Source organism: Lissotriton helveticus, chromosome 7, assembly GCF_964261635.1.
Source record: "Lissotriton helveticus chromosome 7, aLisHel1.1, whole genome shotgun sequence".
Classification (NCBI taxonomy): Eukaryota; Metazoa; Chordata; class Amphibia; order Caudata; family Salamandridae; genus Lissotriton; species Lissotriton helveticus.
This window is the reverse complement of record NC_136068.1, coordinates 1,097,744,268-1,097,766,351: the sequence shown is the minus strand read 5'-3', so window position 1 is coordinate 1,097,766,351 and position 22,084 is coordinate 1,097,744,268. Positions and strand designations below refer to the sequence as shown.

The following is a 22,084-nucleotide window of genomic DNA, read 5'->3' as shown; positions in this document are numbered from 1 at the left end:
CCAGTGCCTATAACTCGGGCTGTCAAAGATTGCTTTAAATCACGGTTCATTCGCTCCACTACACTATTACCCTCATGTCTGTAGGGAGACGAAAACTTGACTTGGACCCCCATCGAAGTCATGGCATCCTTATACGCCTTAGAGGCGAAAGCCGGACCCTGATCCGAATGGAAGGAACCACAGGCAAAAATCCCTTAAAGATACGCAAATCTCTAATGACAGTCCGTGAATCAGCGCTGCGATGGGGCCAAACCCACACAAAGCGTGTGCATGAATCAACTGCTACTAAGATGTACTTATACGCAGTATCAGAGGAAAAAGGACCGCAGTGATCTAAATAAACACAACATAGCGGTTTATTAGATATGAACAACTGTGTCTGTGGCGGACGCGGACGCGCAGCAGTCGAAGGTTTAATCTGCTGACAAATGTCACATTGAAGGACATAATCTCGCGCCTGTTTGTACAGTCCCCGCCACCAGAACCGTTGTTGTAATTGAGCTACAGTGGCCGAGACGCCCGCATGCGCAGACGCCACACCTTCATGCGCCGCTGTAATCAAGCTAGCTCTGCGATCCGAGTTGGGAATCAAACGTTCTCCAACTTCAGGAATTTTCACAAAAGGAACCTTGTCAGGACTTAAGTGGCATGTGTACTTCGAAGGGAACCCCGTAGGATGTTTACCTCCCTTCTCAGTGGCAGCAACAGCCGCCAAGATGTCATCATCAATCTTACTTTTGGACCGTGTAACTGCTGCAACTAAGTATGTAGACACCGCTGATTTCGCTGCTTCATCAGCAAGCGAGTTACCGACAGCGTGAACTCCCACACGCTGATGGCCGAGAGTATGAATCACAAAAACGAGTGGCAACGCAGCCTTAAGCTCAGCCACTCGAACCCAGATCAACTTGTGTTTTATTGTGCTACCCTTGGAATCACAAAAATCATTTTGAATCCAAAAGAACAAGTTCTCATTGTAAGACTGGACACAGTAGTAAGAATCACTTACAATAAGAGTAGTCACACTAGGATCAGCGTACTCCAACGCTAGTAAGAGAGCACGAAGCTCTGCCAATTGTGCGGTGCAGTCCCCTAGAGTCTGCGTGTGTACCACCCTGGACTTGAACTCATCGTTCACCATGGCACCGACCACAATGGCACATGCGGAAACGTAGGCGTGTTTAGAGCCATGCGCAACCTGCGCCGAACCATCAGTGTAAATGATGCAATGGAAGTCCTCCAAAGGTCGCATAGCAAGAGGAGCAGGATGAACAAACTCATACTGCAAGTACTCTTGCGACCGTAATGAGGCGTCAAAAATAAACGTGACATCCGTGGACGTCAAGGAAGCAGCCCATTAAATCCACCGAGGGTGCAAAGCTTTAGAATTCGGAACACTGGCTTTCGTAACTGCCTCCAAATGAGGACAGGGTGTAACCACCAACATGCGTTTTCTCTGTGACAGAGCACGTTCCTTAAGAATCGCCATCTGCACAGCCGTTAAAACTTTCTCCACAGTAGAAAACCGCATTTCAGCCGAAGTGTACAAGTGTGACTTGTAAGCAATCGGTACTGTGTCTCCTTCATTAAAAGTTAGGTACGTGAAACCCACTGTCCCAGGAATAATTCTTATCACCAGGTTGGTGTGGTTATCACGAGTCAGTAAAAATTTAGAAGCGAGCAGATCAGCCTGCAAGGATTGCAAAACGGCTGAGTGTTCAGGCAGCCATCATGATTTGGAAAAAGTTGGTTGTATCAAAGCATACAAAGGCTTGATACGCTGGGCATATTCCGGAATGTATGTCCTCCCGAAATTTAAAAAGCCCAGTAAAGACTGTAATTTTTTCAGCGTTGTAGGAGCGCGCAACTGTGCGCATTTCTCCAAGAAGTGAGGAGCCAAACCTCTACCTTCATTGTTGAGCTCATAGCCCAGGAACAACACTGTGTACTCTGCAATGTGCGATTTTGCAAAGTTAAATTTGTAGCCCATGTCTGCACAAATTATCAAATTCACTCGACACAGATGCTCCCATATTTCGTCGTCTGTGAGATATATGTCATCCACATATGAACAAGCATCTGGGTCGATCCTCTCCAAAAGAGAGACTATGCGGGCGGTAAAAATACCAGGACTATTCTTATAGCCCATTGGGAGACGCCGAAATTGTTTTTGGACTCCAGCGCTTGTAAAACTGGTCCATTGGGAGCTAAAGCTATCCAATCTGTGGGCATAGAAACCGTTGGAAATGTCAAGCGTTGTTTTAAAATGCTTACGCACTAGACTATCCACTAGGGCAGAGCCGTGAGTATTCTGTACTGCACAGTTACGGCAATGCGAGTTTAAATGCCGGTAATCCAATACCAAACGATACGATCCGTCCGGCTTGGTCACAGTAAAAAGCGTGTTATTCATCGGTGACACACATGTTTCAATAACTCCCTGATATTCCAATTGTTCAAGGATTGCCCCGACGGAAGCCTTTGCTTCACGCCGAATGGGATATTGAGGTTGAGGCTGAGGCTGAGACCGTAAAGGAATCTCGTGGCGTGGGGACAAATTATCCCAACCACATTGGTTACGGTACAGAGCCGGTGCTAGCACCCTAGCCCACTCTTCTGCAAAATGCTGCGCATGCTCTTTCGAGACAGTATTTGCGAAACTTGGGAGGATTACCTCCTCCCCTCGCGGCGCTGCGAGCACAAAAGGTGGGGGCCAGTCAGCCTCCGAAAGCAAAATGTCATACGTAGATGAAAGATTTTCCCAAAACACCCCTTTGATGGTACGTTGTATGTCACCTTCTATTAACAGGACAATTTCATAAAGTCTATCAGGGGGAGCAACTCTTGTATCGGCTGTTTCTATTACAACGTAAACATCAGTCGCTGTCACCTTCAGTAGTGGACGCAGGGCCTCTCTCACAATGGTAATCTGCGCCTCGCTGTCCAGCAAGGTCAGAGCCCACGTCAGATTCCGAAGCCGCGTTCTCACTATCTGTGGCATATCGATGCGCTGTTAAAGCTGCGACTTCCTTTTTGGCAAATTGCGGTCTCTTCGGCGTTGAGCCGTCCTGCTGACCCGTGCCTTCTGTCTGGCGGTACTGGTCACGTCCTTGCTGACCACTCCGTCCCCTTCCGCCTCCTCCACCACCGGTCTTCGGAGCCGATGAGTCCTGAAAGGAACGAGGAGAGCGTTGATCAGAAACCTGAAATCGATCAGGTGATTTAATCGTCGCGCGATCGCGCAAGTCATAAACTCGCTCTGTCGGCGCAGGCACTTGAGCCGCAGGATAAGATTCTTGAGTCTGCTGTTTTTGCTTCCCCTGATTCTGTTTCTTAGGCCAATTTTGTTTTTTGGACTTGGACTGGACAACCGCCTCAGCAGACTGCCCCTGCGGTTGTTTTTTCTCTTTATCAGAAAAATACTTTAGACCCTTAGTTGTGCGACCTACTGTTTTATAAGCAGCCACTACAATCCTCGCTAACTGGCGGGATTTCTCGGCATCGGGAATAGCTGCCAATGCGTTAAACACCTGAAAGTTTACAGCGTCTCCCTTGACATTAGCAAGCACGAGATCGCAAACTATTTCAAATGAGCCACACAGGCGCATACCCAACTCAACCGCTGCTTCCGGTCCGTGATCGTCTTGAACCTGTTTAATGGTCGTAGGCAGTACAGCCATAGATGGGGTGCCGAAACACCTCGCATAAACAGCCGCAAAAGTTCTCCCCAGCTCTCACAGTCAACGAGTTCGGGAGCTAAATCTTTAGGTAAACTAATCGTCAAGATTCTATGTTTTTCACCAGGAGTCGTGTTAGGAAATACTGCTTTTTGTTGGTCAAATTTCTCGGCCAACCAAAAAGGAAAGTCATCCTTATCGTCTGGTCGCTTACCAAACACTGCATTGACCATAACCGGATTGAGCTCCAATCCGCCATGTTCCGCTGGAAGAGCCGGACCCCCCGGGGGTCCACCCGGGAGATGACGACCTATGTATTGCCCTAATGCACGAATCACGGCCACGGAAACGTCATGTAACCGGCGTACCTCTGCTAGGGTACAATTGCCGCGTTGAGGATGAGGAGTAAATCCAGCCAAAACAGGCCAATTTGCGCCTGGAATGGACAAAGGACCAAACCTCGGAGCGGTCAACGAATGGGGTAGGGCGCCACCAAACGCGATGCTGCCAATGATCAATAGGTACTTCCAGTGCCTTGTACGGAGTATATTCATTCGGCACAGGTAAGGGAGTGTAAGTGTGGAACACACCAGAGTTCGCGTCCACAGCCGGAAACGTCACCCACGAATAAAAGAGTTCGTAAGGGTAAGCTGCATCCGCACTCACCACCAAAATCACAGCCAAGCCTTCCAATGGGACTTGGAAAGTCTGTAAATGGTTGCGCACCGCAATGCGACTATGCTGCGGAATGTCCACAGGCTGGGCCACGACTGCACAGGAAGTTAGAAAAACAAAGGAAACTTTGTAGCACAACTGGGTAGTAATTCAAGGAAACCGTTTTAGAAAGGTTCAAGCTTGAAAAGACCTATTTCAAAAATAGGTAGGTTTTTCCGACACCACCGTTTTCCGGAAACGACAGTGAAGGGGTTAAGGATTGAATGATATACTACTTGAGTGTCATGATATAAGACCACCAACGGTTGGGCGCCATGTAGCAGGGTTTCCGTTCTCCCACAGAACTGTGCATAAGAGATTTGGAACCTCGGTGAATTAGGGTGACCCAAAACTCACCTCAGTACCCAAAACCCTTACCAGGCTAGCTACAGTGTCTCATTGGTCATAACAAACTCACAATATTTAGACAAACCAGAACATGAACTTACGATACCTCAGGTTACGTGGAACACATGAACACTCTTTCGTTATACAATCATTTCAAACCAGAACGTGGAGTAAATGAGGACACGTGCACATTTGAAATATTTATTTACTAATGCCGTTTTCTCAAACGCAGTATCTTAGATAATACAAGGAAACATATTATCAGAAGCAAAGGTATCAGCATAGTTACTAGTCCATAAAAAGCAAATGGTGACGGCATACTAAGATGCTGTAATGAATAAGGGTTAACACCACCTATTTCTCACCCTCCCTAACTAGCATAATATATTAATATCTAAGAAGGTCTCTTTGGGTTTTAGCAGGGCGGGCCCATACCTCAAGATCCTAGAATGAAGAGATCACATCAGCATACACCAGCTCTCTCTGCATGCGAACTGCATCAAGTGTGTGTATGTGCTCCAAGCAAAGCAATATAAAACGCGCCTAAAGCCTGAATTTGGCAGGAGCTGCACTTATGTTATGTCTATGAAGGTGCGGAGATCAGACTTCACAACAATTCTGTGTCGAGTTATCCTTGAAGCTTCAGCACTCTCTGTACAGACATAGTTTACTAAGCAAAGCTGATATCAGAGCAATAACCTATTATTCTCATGTAAATCACAACGCTCTTGTAGGTTGAAAGCTAAATCAACAATTAAGTGTCGTGTGCAGAAGCAGCAAAAGGAAAAATGGCGTTTAAACATTTAATAAGCCCACGCTAACTTAACACAATATATCGATAAGCAGTAACTATATGACAGTATGTGTGTGCCATGTCCTGATAGTGAATTACTGCCAATTTCGTTTTTCACTATTGCAAGTCTACCTGTTTACATAGGACAGAATGGGGAGATTGTTTATGACATCTTATAAGCATAACTGGCCCTAGGAACAAGTGAGAAAAATAAAGTTTAGTATGCCGGAACTCAGAGTGTTAAAATACATCTTTTAGTGAGAGGGATATTTACATTCCGTGTTTGAAAATGCCACTTTTAGAAAGTAGGTATTTTCTTGCCTAACCATCCAGTGTGCCTCTGATAGGTTTGTGTATTGCATGTCTGGCTTTTGGATGAAAGGGGCTGGAACGGGGCTGCGGCTCCAGAAGTCTGATGAGTCAGGCTGGGCTGAATAGACCAGGTTGCATTTAGAGTATGTGGAGGAGATTTCCTTTTCACATGAATGGGCCTGGTCTGCCTTCAACAATACTGTCTCCACCTCCTGCCAGGAAGCTGCACCAGTGAGGATAGAACTGGTTTTGGCTGGTACAGACACTCTCTGCCTACAGATAATAAAGGATTTTGGTGTATAAAAAGAGGGGCCCAGACCCCTGACTTTTGAATCACTTCTGGGAATCAAGAGAAACCTTTGCCAAGGAGAAGAGTCGGATAAGCTGAGGAGGAATACTGCCCCTGTTCTGTTTGCTGTCTGGGGTTGGCCTGCAGTGGCTGCTTGCTGCCAAGGAAAGGAGAAAATGAGTTTGCTGTTTGCTTTGTCATCTTGAAGAAGATCTCCAAGGGCTTGAAACTGAGCTTGCCTCCTGTCCTGAAATCCTAGGGACACAAAGACTTCACCAACAGCTCCCCTGAATTTCCTTGCTGGGAATTCCAACCTGCAAAGAATTGCCTGCTGCTGTTTAGGACCTCTGGAGACTGTTTGTCGCTGGGAGCTGGAAAACCCGTTTCCGCTGTATCGCCGAAGAAACCGTTGCTGCGCCTGCAGTGGCTCGAGAATGCATCTCACGACGCATCGGGTGTAACGATCTCCGCAGTCCGAGATGGCGCACCGATTCCGACGCAAGCTTACTGTGCGGCTGCACGAAACCCCGCATCGAACCGGGTTGACGCATCGCATCGAGGCGCGAAGACTGTCGCATCGTTGGGGCCGCAGTAAGAAACATGCGCATCAACTCCCCGCGCAATAAGGATCGACTCGTCACCTCCCCTGTGCTGTGGTTAGGAACCAGCTCATCACCTCCCCTGAGTGTAAGGAACAGACGCATCACCTTCCCTGCAGCCATTTTGTTTATTTTGTGTGACGCATCTAAGGTACTTTTGAGAAAAGTGTTGCATTTATAACCTTGAACTGAACTATTTCTACCATTTGAAAGCCTTATTTTTAATACTGTATTGTAGATTTTTGTCATTTGGTCTTGTTTTGGTTTAGATAAAGATTACTTATTTTTCTAAACTGGTGTGGTGTCCATTTGTAGTGTTCTCACTGTATTACTGTAAGTGTTCACAAATGCTTCACACACTGCCTCTGAGATAAGCCTGTTTGCTCGTGCCAAGCTACCAATGGGGTGAGTAGGGGTTATTTTAGAAGTGTATCCCCCTTACCCTGACAAGAAGCAAGGGTCCCTATCTGGTCAAAGGTACCTACCTCTGCCAACTAGAGACCCCCATTTCTAACAGGGACGTAAAATCTCTCTCAGTGGCAGACCTCTATTGTTCTGTGCTTGGGATTCATTCATACTCCTCCACAAGAGGGCAGAAGGCTCTCTGGTGCCTAGCATCTGCGAATGGCCACTGGAGAAACTGGGCAACAAAGTGCCAAGTTTCTAAAAGTTGCATTCCCTTAAAAGTGACATTAAATTCAACTTGGGCATTAAGTCTGGTTTACTGCCACAATTAATTTGATACATTAAACTACTCATTTCGGTGGTCCCATTCAGAAGTTAGCACGATGGAGGGGTCAGGTTGTAATCTTTAACAGGTCTCAGAAATTCAAGAGCAACAACTTGATGTCCCCACCAGTGCCTGTAACATTAGGCGTCCCACAAGGATCTTCCTTATCCCCAACATTGTTCAATCTGGTCATGGAACCTCTCACCACCTTGTTACAAGCATCTAATGTACACTTTCACATGTACGCCGACGACACCCAACTATATCTCAAATTACAATCCCCCAAAGACATCAAACTTCTGAACTCAACGCTCAGAAGCACCCAATCATGGCTTGCCGATAATCACCTCAAACTCAATGCTCTGAAAACTGAGTTCCTTCTGATCTCACCTCCCGCGAAAATCTCCACCACTCAAACTTGGCTTAAGCACCTAACTGCGCTCAATGTCCAACCTACCATCGTGGACTCAGCGAAATCCTTAGGCATTACACTTGACACCAATCTCAACATGCAGCAGCATATCAGCAAGGCAACTAAGGGAGCTAATTTCCAAATCAATACCCTGAGGAAACTTAAACCCTTCCTCCCAGCCAAGGACTTCCAAACTGCAGTACAAGCCCTAGTCATTCCTCGCTTAGACTACGGTAGCGTCGCCCTTTGCGGACTCCCTCTATCTACAACTACACCCCTGAGAGCCTCTTTGAACGCTGCAGCAAGACTCATCACTGGATCAAAAAAACACTCGCATATTTCCCCTGACTTAAAATCCCTGAACTGGCTGCTTTTTGAAGCCAGAATACATCTGAAAATTGCCTGCATGACGCACAGAGCTGTACACCACAACTCACCCGGCTACCTCACTCAAAAACTGACAATATCTGGTGGCTCAAGAACCACTAGAAGCACAAAGAATCTTCTCCTGAAACCTCGTAGATTCCGGAAGGAAAAAACATATAAACGCTCTTTTTCAGGAATGGCACCCAGGATCTGGAACTCACTCCCTCCTCAAACCAGACTTATCTCCTCCTCTGCATTCTTTAAAAAAGAAGTAAAAGCTATCCTCATGACTAAATTCACCTGAACTTCTACTTTGGATCTATTTGAGACTCTACACCTATCTGCACTATTGTTTGTCTGATTGTCGATTTGTATCATTGGTTTTAGTCAATTATTATGCTCCCCCATGTACCTACCCTATTTTGCTTTTCATTTTTTACCTACAACTATTCTTTGCTCAAAAGTTTGTTAATCACTCCCATGTTTCCTTACCCCCTGTATTGGTAAAGCGCTCTGATATCTGCAAAGATCTTGTTCGCGCTATATAAAACGTTCAAAATAAATAAAAAATAAATAAATAAATAAATCATGTACTTGCCAATGGGGCCACAATAAAAACAACAATTTTGGACTTTTACTCTTAGGACACATGAAAGTACATGTCCTATACATGTCATGTACAGCTTCCTGACTTAGAGCTCGATAAGCCTTATGTAGGGAAGACTTATGTATCCCATTAAGGGAAAGTTGGGCTTTGCTATTGTTTTAAATGTCAAAGTCGAACTAGCATTTTAAAGCTGCTCCTCCAGTCTGCAGTGGCAGGCTGGGAGCTGTTTTGTACTCTCACACTAAGAGTGGCATGATCAGTGCTGCAGGCCTGGGGGGGCACTTTAAATTTTATGTCCTGCGTACCTTTGTTGCCGTACCTTTGTTTCCATATCCTATGGACTTATAAATAAGTTAACTTAAATGCCAATTGGGGGTAGCCAATTGAACATACATGTTGTATAGGATTAGAACACTGGCACGGGGGTCTGGTTAGCAGGCCTTAGTGCACTCTTAATTAAAAAACCAGCAGCATAAGTTCAAAACTTAGGGGGGTGATCATGCAAAAAATAATTATTTTCACACTTTATCAAGGAATTGCTAAAGAGACATCCTTCAGCCTCCAGCCCTGCCTTATATGTTGCCAATTCTGCCATTATGGGGTCAGTGTTCATCACGAGCAATCAGCGGTGTTGGGTGGAAAGGGCAAAGTTATCATTTTCTAAAAGCATATCACCCTTTGTGTTCAGCCAGACAAGATATCTGGTGCCATTCTATTTCCTGTCTCTTTGACCTATGCGGTCATGTCCAAACATTTCTTTAGCAGGCCAGGTGTGTCAAGCAGCTTGTTTAGACAAGCTTTCCATGAGCAATTGGTCCCGTTCTGAGGATCCTTGGCCAGAAAAGTGTCAATGTTTCAATCTGTTTCAGGGGTGAGGGCTACTTTGCAGTCAAAAGAAGGTCTATGAAATTCGACCCACAGGCAGCCCCTTACGTCTTACCTCAACCTGATGCCGACTTATTGGCCCACTTTCTTGACTGAAGACCATTGAGAGTACATGGGATGATACATATCCTTGGGGTCTAAAGTATGTGAGCCTCTTTTGTCGAACTGTCCCTTTGGGGACTTGTCCTCTAGCCTTGGACGTTTAGTCTGTGTATCTGGGCACCAGAGTCAAATTAGTTTCTCTCCAGAATCTTCATCATGACCAATCAAATCTTCTCCATCATTGAGCTCCCCTGACAGAAGAAGGTTCTCCCTGCCATTGGGTTAAGCCAAGGCTGTTTCTCTGTAGAGGAGAGACTGAGTGCAGACGTGCTTCATTATAAATGTCAGCTGCTAGAAAGTATTGATGGGGACCACAGAGTGCACTTTTCTGGCTTTGCGCTAAGGTTTCCGAGTCCCCAGGCGTTCTTTGGTATATTGTGTTTTAGGTCTATCAACATAGGGGTCTCAAGGCCTGTGCCTTTCCAGAGATTTGAGGGCAGTTTGTATGAGTCTGTGTCTTTCGCTATGCCTTCTCCCAAGGGGAGAATGTTCTGTTCCTCCTCTTATCTCCTGATGGAGATCATTATTCTATGTTCTCACCATGGATCTTTGGGTGACAGGGTAATACACCCAATAACAGGTCCACAACTATATATGAGAGTCTTATTTTCAGTATTGGCATAAGTCTCAATAGACGTATGAGAACCTTCGCCCTATTCCTTAAACAGGGCAACACCCCTCCGGTGCTAGGAAGAATTACTCCCAGATGTTCTCACTCTCTTGCCAATCTGGTGTCAAGTCAACAGCATCAAAGTGTCTCTTGAAAAAAACAGCTGGCTACTTTCTCCCTTAACAAGTTCATTATTCCATTTGTCAGCAAGGAGAGAAAAGGAATGAGCGGCTCATTGGTAAGCTTTCACTGTCCTCTAGTGACCTGGAGTATTACTATGCTCTTGCTGTAATTGCAGATACGCCTACTGTATAACAAACCTGCACCTCTGCTTCCTAACCCCAGAATGCTAGCTGTCTGAATGTGCACTGGCTTGGGAGACTTCGATCCTTTCCATTGAGGTGACTTAGCATTGCTCTCTGGTGCGCAAGTGACATCCCATGAAAGGAACCACCAGCTTCCTTTACCTGCTTGCCCTGAGGGAAAAGGGTATTATTTAGTCGCAGTAAGCAGTACTTCAAACCCCTAGCACACAAATGCATCAAATGAGACCGTGCTAATGAAGTCAAAAAACGTAATACTAATGCATATAACAATCTTCAAGAAAAGGCACTTAGCTGACTTTTGAGCAATGAAGAAAGAAGAAGTGCTGTTTTTCTTGAGGATCTTAATATATATATATTATTGGAGTTGGACTAGTGTTTTGTCTGTGAACTCGTGGGATTTATAGTCATTATTTTGATGATGATATTCCTGTTTCTTGTGACTGGCTGAGAATATAAATGTAGAAGGATAATGCATAATCCTCACCTCCCCTTTTTTTCTGTCCCCATATCACCATGCCTTCTGCAATACTCTGGTCTTTTTACCTTTCATTTCCTGCCCATGGCCTGCTGCATTCACATTAGGCCCAACCGCACCGTCCGAGCCCACCAGCCCGTCACTCAAAGCGGTGCCTTGGTGTAATCATAGGACCTCTCCTACTGTTAAATCTGTACCCGCAATTCCACTCCATCTGATGAAATCGGCCCATATCTTGTTCGCGCACCAAGGTTTAGCCTCCGTATCCAAACTGCAGGTCCGATATACTGCTTTAAGTTAGATGGTTGCACATGGAGGAAGTGGGTCAGTCCAGTGTCTACAGATCTCCCTCCTGTCTTAGAGCACCAAATAGAACAAGAGGCCCCTCTGCACTCTACTCAAGAGGCTACATGAACCCATATCCACCCCCATTAAAATGAACACCGGGCTTAACATGATACTTCCACCCAGGATATCCTTTAAGATGTCCTCAATTTCCTTCCAGAACGCCAATACCCCAGGGCAGGTAAAGAAGACCTCTTCATCTTTGGCTCTCAAGAAGCCACATCTAGTAACCGGCTCTTGAACAAACTTTGCGATCTTTTGGGGGGTCCAGTATAGTCTATTTATGGTAAAAAAAACGTTAAGGCAGCTTGCCTTACTAGCTGCAAGTCAGCCACTTGTATGATGCCATCCCATATTTCTAATCCTCACCTCTTGCACAAGAGATCGAATTGATGATGTATGCACACATAAAGTGTAACTCCTCATGCCTAAATTTCTGACTCTGCCTTTTCTTCAGGGGAAAATTTGCTGCACTTGAGAACATCAGTTGCAAGATAAAATCAGGGTGTGAGGGACATCCTCCCTGGCCTGAAGGCATTTGTACCAAATGTCAGCCAAGTGCAATCACGCTAAACAGACAGGTAAGAAAAATGGACACCTTGATAAATAATTGATAATGCAAATATAAAGCGCTTTTCTGTGATACATTACACCCAGTAGCCTACTCGTCCTATCCCATTGTTAAGGGGGGAATGTGATTGTCTTGCATTCTGGTAATGTGTTCATGAAGATCAAATCTGAGAGTATCCCGACACCTATAAATAACTGCTGCTATTCCAGCGTGCAGTAAAGTGTAGGACTATAGTAGCACGCCATGGAATCCTGATCATATTGCGGCGAACACCAAAGAGTAAATCAATTTAATCACCTCAAATGATTCTAACAATACCCCAAGCTACAGCAAAGAGTGAGACTATTCTGTCATCCCTTGAACTGCTGGCTGTAACCCAGTTTAAACCAATTTTGATAATTATGGTACCCCTTGGTCTGCTGAAAATACCATAGTGTATAGCAAACAGCATAATTATCGAGAGTGAGAGTAGTGTAGCATTGCACGGACCACAGATCATGCATTATGTAGAGCTAAACTAGTCTGGTAGTCCATGTACTACTGGTGTGGACTATCTTTCCTCCTCATTGATAAGTGAAAATATCCCATTGTAAAGCAAAAGGTGGTGCTGTGCTAGTTTCTTATACTGTTTCCCCAGTCTGGACAAAAAGGTGGTGACAATTTGCTGACAACTCATGGATTGCTTATAATGACATTCAAAGAGGAAATCAGGATTTTCCAGATAACCCATGCACCGTTATTAATAATGCAAGGTTTAACTAAATTACACCACTAGACTAAAGAAAGAGCTCCACTCATTTGGCACCTACAGGTAACTGGTTTCACTCCAGTGTAATATAGTGTGAAATTATCCTAGCACCTCCTAGACTATGTAATAGTGTAAAGTTAAGCCAGGTTTACTGGAGCTTCCATTGACTGTTAGGCATATCAAAGTGTCTAGACTTTTTATAAAACCTCTTTAAAGTAGCATAAACACAAAGCCTTCACCATTTATGTAACCAGGATCTGGAACAACTTCCTGGTATCCATCAGGACCTCCCAATCCTGCTTCAGTTTTGGAAGGACCTTAAGACTCAACTCTTCAAAGAACACAACATCATGATGCAGTAGCAGTCTGCTTCCTCTCTGAACAACCTCTTCAATTATTTGCTGACAGTATCATTGCCATTTACCCTGTACAATGATTCTTTACTTTTTTGCTAGATTTGCACTATACAAATGCCACATATACCTCAGTGACACCCATTTCAGATTGTTCCAGACACCGAGTGAATGAAGGGAAAAACCAGCTAAATTATGTTTTTGTGGGTGTGATTGTTGAATCATTCAGAAGAAATATTTCTTTGGGGGTTCCCTTTAATGCTTTTTTCTTTTTTTTAGACAATGATCTTATGTTTTCTCCTCTTCCATCACTTGGGAGTGGTAGGCTGATGTAATACCCAAGACTCCTGGTCAGTTCGAGGGTCAGGTTGATGAAGTTCCAGCGACCTCAGCGGTTGTAATTTTCTTGCAAATCATCATTATTGTCTCAACAGCGGGGCCCACTAACACTCTGACCTCCATATGAGCATGAGCGTCAGAAGCAGTCTTGCGAGTTCTAAGCTTTTGTAACTTGTATAGATTTTGTAACACCTCTCACCGTTTATTCCACAGAAATACAGACATGTTGATAATATCATGTTTGAAAACCACACTATTGCTGACCGTTTCCTCGATTTCTGGAGGAAGACGGGAAACCAGCACATCGGCTATTTGTATGGGCGGTACACGGAGCATAAGGACATTCCCCTGGGTATCCGAGCAGAAGTAGCAGCCATATATGAACCTCCACAGGTAAGAAGGCTGCACAGTGTGAGTTAAAGAATTTCTCTGTGTACAAATAGTTTGCCTGTTATTTGTTTGGTAATGTACAGGACAATATCTTCGGTTGGAAGAAAGGTTTTGGGCTTTTTTTCACCTCTATTCACAGCTGAAGAGATCACCTCGTCACGGTGGATATAGTGAAGAGCACGTACCCAAGTAAGGCAGTCCTAAAGGTTGTCTGATTGTATATTATTGAATTATCATTGTGAGTGGGTGTAACATGCAGAAGCATTTTGATCTTTACATGTAATTATAGTTATGGTTCTTTCTGCTATAGTGCTTCTCCCACCTGGCCAGCGAATATCTGTAGGATTCTTATTAAACAGAAATGTTTATTACACCCTTAACCCTCCTCTCGTATCCTCCACCAGGCATCACATGACTTGGCTGATTTACAATAAAAAAAAAGACAAGAAGTAACCCCCCCCCCCGCGCCAATGTCCCTCCAACCAAAGTAGTAATAAAAGGAAATGGAGCCCCCAACACTTCCTCTATTATTGTCTGCTCTACACATCACTTTGGAGCCTGTGAAACCAATAAGGTATACCCTGGGAGGCTGGACCTCTATGGGTACATCTTTCAGGTATGTCCTTTTCCTCACTCCTGGTGTGTATCACACATTGCTGGACTCTGTGTTAGTAGTGAGGAAAGGTGAACTTGAGGCTTACCCTTTATGCTACAGATATAATCGGAGCAAAAAGAAAAAATGATGGACAGAATGCTAAATAATGCAAATATTCACCCCCAGTCACAAAGATCTTTGTTTAATCCATCGATTTTTGCTCACCATGCCACCCCAATTTGGACTCTGCCATATGCAAATAAGTCTTGACCCTGCTCCTCATGGGAATAGTCCAGCCCAAACTGCCAAGCCAGGTCCTCCCTGGACTGGAAACCAGCATCCTTGGTCTGGGGTATCGGCCCTCAGCAGACCGATTAGCTTGAATCCAGTGGCACAATGAGCACAGGACTCATGTCTGGGCATACCCTTCCCACTTAGGGCAACAAAAGCAGAAAGGACAAATGGACGGGAATGCTGAACAATGGATACTTCCCCCACCCTCCAAATCACAAAGATCTGGGTTTAATACATCGTTTTTTTTTGCTCATCACGCCACTCCAGTTTGTTCCCTCTCCTGGCCCGGCAGTTCAGGCTGACCTTTTCCCATGGGGAGCAGGGTTAATACTGATTTACATATGGCTGGGTCCAAGCTGGCGTGGCTTTGTAAGCAAAAAAAGGATGGATTAAACCTAGAACTGTGACTGGGGGTGAATGTTTGATATATTCAACATTCCGTCCATCTGTTTTTTTTTCTACAGATATTATGAGGGCAGTGCTTCCAAGAATTGTCACACTTCGTGTTTTCCTTCCTCCTCCCCATTTACCTTGAGTATGTATTAGTGGTAGAGGCTGGGCTGTATTGCTGTTGAGCTGAATTTTCGGCATTATGTGGGCTTGGTGTTGAGGAGAGCACCCACATTGCCAATCCAGCTTTCCGTCTACTTAGGTGGCCACAGATTTTGCATGTATGCGCTGGTAAGTTTCAGCGTTTCAGGCTCGTAGCTGCTGTTTCAATATTACGAGGCCTGTCAAGTTGCACGCTACCAATATTTCCTTTAAAAACATCCTCTTGGGAAACTTTTAAATAGATTGATGTTTTGATTTTTCGACATAAAAATTTTAAGTTCATACCTGAATCTTGCAATGTTATAACTTTATTGCTGTGCCAGTGGCTGCAAGAAAGATTTGAGAGTTTTACAGCTGATGGAAATAGTTCTATGCCAGCTGAATAGAATCACATACATGGTCAGTTGTAGATCTATGAAGGATATTGTTATTGATAGCAGCAAAATGGGTGCTCCTATGGGTTGTGCCCAAGAAAAAAGGTATGCAAAGCGGTTAGTACTCTAAAGATTGGTTCAGTCAAAACACTGCCCACTGGCTCATAGTCTCCGATAACTGGGAAAAGTGACTCCTCTGATATGAGCATGGGGGTGACACATTGCCACAGTTGCTGATGGGGGAGGGTGTTAGAAATTGGAATCTCTAGTTTTCAATGGTTTGCACCTTTATCCAAGTAGAGACCCTTCCTTCTAGTCAGGATAAGGGAGTTACACTCCTACAATAACCCCTACTTTCCCCCTTGGTAGCTTGGCACAAGCAGTCCGGCTTATCTTAGAGGCAGTGTGTAAAGAATTTGCACATAACCAACAGTAATTCTGTAAACTCCTCATGGTTGAAGTCGGGAGCGCTGGCGTCGGCAGACATCGGGGCTGCGGTGTGAAGTGCAGCAATACGCGTGCGTTGCCTGCAGTACACGGTGCTGGCAGCAGCTCGGTAATGGGCGTTCAGCGGAGTCGGTGAGACCAGGGCATTGGTGCAAAGTGATGCGGTGCTCGTCGTGGTGGTGGCATGTCACGGTGCAAGCAGCGGCGGCGTCGTTGCTGAAGTGCTGTAGTCGGCTGACGAACTGGAGTCGATGGCGACGGTGGGCCAAGGCTGCTGTGTGGGATGAGGATGGTGCGTTGTGTATTTTACAAGCCCTGCTCTTGAACCATGGTGCAAGCAGCAACGTCTGCGTGGAGTGGCATCGGGGATACCAAGGCAGCATCGTCAAGCGGGTCGGTGTGAAATGAGGTGCCCACAGGTCGCGTGCAGCTCGGTGGCGGCGTCTGTGCAATTGCCAGTCGACACTGCAGTTCTAGACTGCGTACAGACACTGAAGTGGCAAGTCTGAGTTACCTTTGAAGGGCTGCTTGGGTGGGTGGTGCAACCAGTGCTGCAAGCCCACTAGCAGCATTTGGTTTACAGGCCCTGGGCACACACAGTGCACTGTACTAGGGACTGATTAGTAAATCAAATAACCAAACCTGGAATCACCAATCCATAACAACAATTTACAAACGGAGCACTTGCACTTTAACACTGTACAGCAGTGAGAAAGTGCACAGAGGCAATACACCAGCAAAAACAGAGTAAAAACCGGGAAGTCAGAAAGCAAAAAGACAGGGAGAACGCCCCAAAAGATGCCAAGTCTAACAGGGAGGTTCCATCACCCGCTTCCTTATCTGATTATTCATATGGCACAGATGTGGTAAAAGGTGATCCAGAAAGTGATTCCAGGGCTCCCTTCAGTAGGGAGTTGAAATTGTGGGAACTGGAACTCTTCCTAAATATTGACTCTAACATGGGCATGGAGCAGTGGACAGAAGGGGGCTGCACATGACACATTTCCTCCAATACGCCAAGCTGGAGAGTGTGGCAAGGGAGTTTTAGACCGATTTTCTGGCGGGTCCTCCCACCCTGGGAGTCCTTGATGGTCTTGTAGGATGCGTGGAAGGGCACCATCTCATTGCACATTTCTGTTAAGCCCTTAGAAGGGATATGCTGCCTGCAGGAAGCTGGCTCTGTATAGACTATACCACAATGAGGTTTAGTGTGCACAGAGTTCAGGCAGAGGTAAGAGTAGATAGCCCCTTACTCTTCATTTGTGGTAGTGTGGGTGAGCAGTAATGCAGAGGGTAGTGTTAAGCATTTGTTGTACACACTCAGGCAGCAAATGATGTCACACACTCAAAGACTGAACTCGGAGCAATTTGTTTGTATCAAAAATATTATTTAGTTATTTTATTACTAGAGCCAAGCCAAGCCTGAAGCAGGTAAGTGAAATAAATGCTTTGCAAAATCGTATGCAGTGTTTTACAGTTGAATGCAAGTTCAAATGTAGTTGGTTGACTTACAGGTAAGTCAATATGTCGAAATTACTTTTCAGTTACTTTAAAGATTACTTTGTATGTTACTTTATAGATTACTTTTTAAGTTAGTGTGATATGCCTAGGTATCACACTGGGACATTTCCTAGAGAAAAGGTAATTAAATCAGTTGTACAGTTTTTCAGTGTTTCATACAAAACAACTCCACACATAAAACAATTTTCAAGGAAAAACAGTCAATGTATTCCTATGGAGATAAATTAAATTAACAGTTTGCAAGCAAGTACTTGTTAATGGGAGTTATATTCTGGGGTTAGAACCAGGGTTCCCCCAGGGTTAAGGATGCACTCTTCAAGCACCCTCAGCGACACTAGGGCGGCCCGGTGCAGAGGGTTGAGGCCCAATGTTATCCAATTGGGGATAGTGGGCCGATGGTTGGTGGCTGCTCAAAAGCAGGCCGCAAGGTTGTGGGAGCAAAGCTCCAGGTGTTAGGCTTAGGGCAAAGGGGGATTCGAGTTGGCACACAAAGTGCACCCACAGCGGCCCAGGGGTGGCCGGGTGCAGGGTGCTGTTTTGGCATCTGGTGCCTTGTTGTTCTCAATGGGACTTGCAGGTTTGGGATTTGGGCTGCACCATTGGTCTAGGAAGTCTTCCGGGAGGAAACAACAGCTGGGCAGGTAAGTTGGAGGGCTGTGGGACGAATGTGCACCTCAGGTTCTTTTCTCCATGGTGCAAGGCGGCTGAATGCAGGGGTGTCTTTTGAGGTCTGATTTCACCTTACGGGGCTACTCACGGTTGGCGGGTTCACTGTGCAGAGGCTGCAGGCGTCGTCGGAGAGTGTTTTGGCGGGGTCAACCCACAGTAGCGCTGGGGGACTTTGCTGGGACCAGTGGACCACTGTAACTCGGGCAGTAGGCAACGGGTGCAGTGGTGTTTCCAGGTGTCTGGTTTCTTTGTCCTCAGCAGGCTGAGTCTGTCTTGGGAGTTTCTTTTGAACAAAGCTGCTGTTCACAGGAGATCCTGTCTTTGTTGAAGGCAGTCAGTCCTTCCGGAGTTCTGGAGGTTGCTGGCTGCAGGACAAGGCGACCTTTGGTGCAAGATCTCTGGAAACTGTAGGCTGGCCGATATGAGCTGGGGCCAAGTTAGTTCTTCTCTGCAGTCTCCTCTGCTGGGCGTCTTTTTTCGTCCTTCTTCTTAGGTTGTGGGAATCTGTCTTCTTGGTTCAGGGCTGCCCCCTAAATGCTGTATTTAGGGGCATTTTAGGGGTCTCAAGGTCATTAGCCAATGGACTACTGACCTTAGGGCGACTACACCATTGGTGTGCTCACCCCTCTTGGGGGAGTGGGCACAATCCATAATCCTGATTCGGGAATGCCTGCCATCTGCAAGATGGCGGGCACTGAAGAGTGGGCTTTACCTCACCTACCCCACCTGAGGGGTGGGGTTAGCAGAGGTGGGCGCACCTTCTGCGCTGGCTAATTTTTCCCGCCGAAAAGAAGGGGAGACAGGAAGGGGACCTGCTCCTAATAGCAGGAGAGAATGGGGGTCACATTACAACAGCGGCAAGGCCTTTGAAGCTCCCCTGCCACAGATGGCTCTGTCTGGCTTGGGGGAGGAGTGAACATACCTCCGCTCAGAAAAGGATTTGTTTCTGGGCTCAGGGAGCGAAGGCTCCCACCCCAGGGTCCAGAAACATGTCTTGTGGTGGCAGGCTGGTCTGTACCAGTCAGGGAACCCACCTGAGGCTGGTCGTTATTCAGGGGGCATCTCTAAGATGCCTTCTGAGTGCATTTTTCATTAAATTCCAGACTGGCATCAGTGTGGGTTTAATGTGCTGAGAAGTTTGTTCACCCGCTTTGCTGCAGCTTCTTGAAATAAAACAGAATTGAACCTACCTGCTGATGTGGCTCTCCTAAATGGGAAACTCTTTGTGTTTGTAATTTAAAAAACGGCCGGTCCGGTCGTGGGAGAAGCCCTGCCATATTGTTTGTGGTAAGTGCTGCAGTCACCCGACTGACGGCGCATTTGGCAGTGAGGTTGTTGTCTTGAAGTAATATGGTGCAACACAGCGTGATATGAACTCTCTCCAGACCCACTGTGGATATATTTTGTCTCGACTGTTACAGCATGCAAGCAACTCACTGGAGTAATACCATCAGCACTACAAGGACCATCGGGCTCAGCGAGAGCCGACGCCCACTGGGGCAGGTGGAAGGAATACAAATGAGTGCTGACGCTGCACGCTGGTAATGGACTTTGTGCCTCTGAAGAAATGCTTTGATAGCATGAAACGCGTCAGGCCGCTATGAACTATGGCGTTTGTTCACCCGCTTTGCTGCAGCTTCTTGAAATAAAACAGAATTGAACCTACCTGCTGATGTGGCTCTCCTAAATGGGAAACTCTTTGTGTTTGTAATATATATATATATATATATATATATATATATTTCCAAACCACCTTTGCAGGTAATGAAAACGCACTTGAGCGATCTTTTTCTTTTTCCAGTTATTTATTGCACCACAGCTCCTTGCAGTTACCAACGCGTTTCACCGTTCACAGACGGCTTGATCACGGTCCGACCGTGATCAAGCCGTCTGTGAACGGTGAAACGCGTTGGTAACTGCAAGGAGCTGTGGTGCAATAAATAACTGGAAAAAGAAAAAGATCGCTCGAGTGCGTTTTCATTACCTGCAAAGGTGGTTTGGAATTGTAATTTCGGCAGGGCTCTGCCGAGGAGAACGCACCGGTGTGAGAGCGCCAGGGGTCGACCAAGCGGAGCCAAGTTGTGGGATATATATATATATATATATATATATCTATCTATCTATCTATCTATCTATCTATCTATCTATCTATCTATCTATCTATCTATCTATCTATCTATCTATCTATCTATCTATCTATCTATCTATCTATCTATCTATCTATCTATCTATCTATCTATCTATCTATCTATCTATCTATCTATCTATCTATCTATCTATCCTACTGGCGAAAGCCAGTAGGTGTGTATATATAGTTAGGATTGTTTTCCATAGGGAAATCGCAACATTCTATTGGGAATAACTTTGGCGCCGGTTGAGGAATCTTCCTTAAATTTTCCTTAACTTTGCCTCGCGGCGCTCCGGTCCTTCAACGAAAGTTGGGTGGGATTCGTCAAGCGGGGGCCGAGATAAAAGGGGGGTCCCAAAACGTGTTTTCCCCATGTTAATTTCCATCGGGCGGTTGGACTCACTTTTAGCCCGAACGGCTGAATGGTTTTCCACCAAACTTGGCAAAATTGTAGGGACTGGTAACCCGATGTGCCTTTGCTATGTCTCAAGATATGTGCTCCAGTGGTTTTTACGAAAATTAACTTTGAAAAAATATATATTGGGCTACATTGGGCTATATATATGTTAGAGCCCAATGTAGCCCAAAGATGGCCACCAGAGACAAAAAAAACAAATGTAGCCCAAATATCAGCCAAATGTAGCCCAACTATAGCCCAATGACAGAATGTCCCAGAGTGTTCTAAAGAACAACTAGAGCGCTAACAGTCTTACTTATGACAAAAGTATGGCACACCTGAAGTCATCTTGATTGGAATAAAGTGTTAACACTTAAAACATTTAATTTGCAAAGGAACAAAATGAGGGGGTTCATTTTGCCATAGAAATTATGATTAGTGCTGAAGAAAGAAAAATTAGGGCACATTTTGAGTGACTTCTCAAATCCTCTTATATTTCATTAAAAAAATTCTGATATGCAGTCTCCCAAGATGGCCACCAGAGACAAAAGAGCCTGTGCTTAAAAACTCTGTTAGCAAAGCAGGCATTTGAGATTTAAAAAACGTTTTAATATATAAAAACGTTATCCGCTAATAGAATTAGCATTTAAAAAACCTTGCGAATTCAATGAAAAAACCATAGGTTTCAGGCCTTATATAGTTAGGAATTAGCATTTAAAAAACCTTGCGAATTCACTGAAAAAACCATAGGTTTCAGGCCTTATATAGTTAGGAATTAGCATTTAAAAAACCTTTGAAATTCACTGAAAAAACCATAGGTTTCAGGCCTTATATAGTTAGGAATTAGCATTTAAAAAACCTTGCAAATTCACTGAAAAAAACATAGGTTTCAGGCCTTATATAGTTAGGAATTAGCATTTAAAAAACCTTTGAAATTCACTGAAAAAACCATAGGTTTCAGGCCTTATATAGTTAGGAATTAGCATTTAAAAAACCTTTGAAATTCACTCAAAAAACTATAAGTTTTAGTGGTGTTATAGTTAGCTGGACATTTTACTCATACAAAACCATTGAAATTGCTCCTATATAGTTAGTTGTACTAACTATATTTCGCGC

General features: G+C 45.0%; 1 protein-coding gene across 2 annotated transcripts in view; it reads left to right on the top strand.

Annotated features, from left to right (window-relative positions):
- Positions 1-22,084, top strand: part of NPLOC4 (NPL4 homolog, ubiquitin recognition factor) — a 652,620-nt gene that overhangs the window by 244,402 nt on the left and 386,134 nt on the right. For both annotated transcript variants that reach the window (XM_078654232.1, XM_078654233.1), the window contains exons 7-8: positions 12,048-12,171; positions 13,815-13,994. In XM_078654232.1, coding sequence (XP_078510358.1) covers positions 12,048-12,171; positions 13,815-13,994 — 304 coding nt within the window. The remainder of the gene's footprint in view (positions 1-12,047; positions 12,172-13,814; positions 13,995-22,084) is intronic.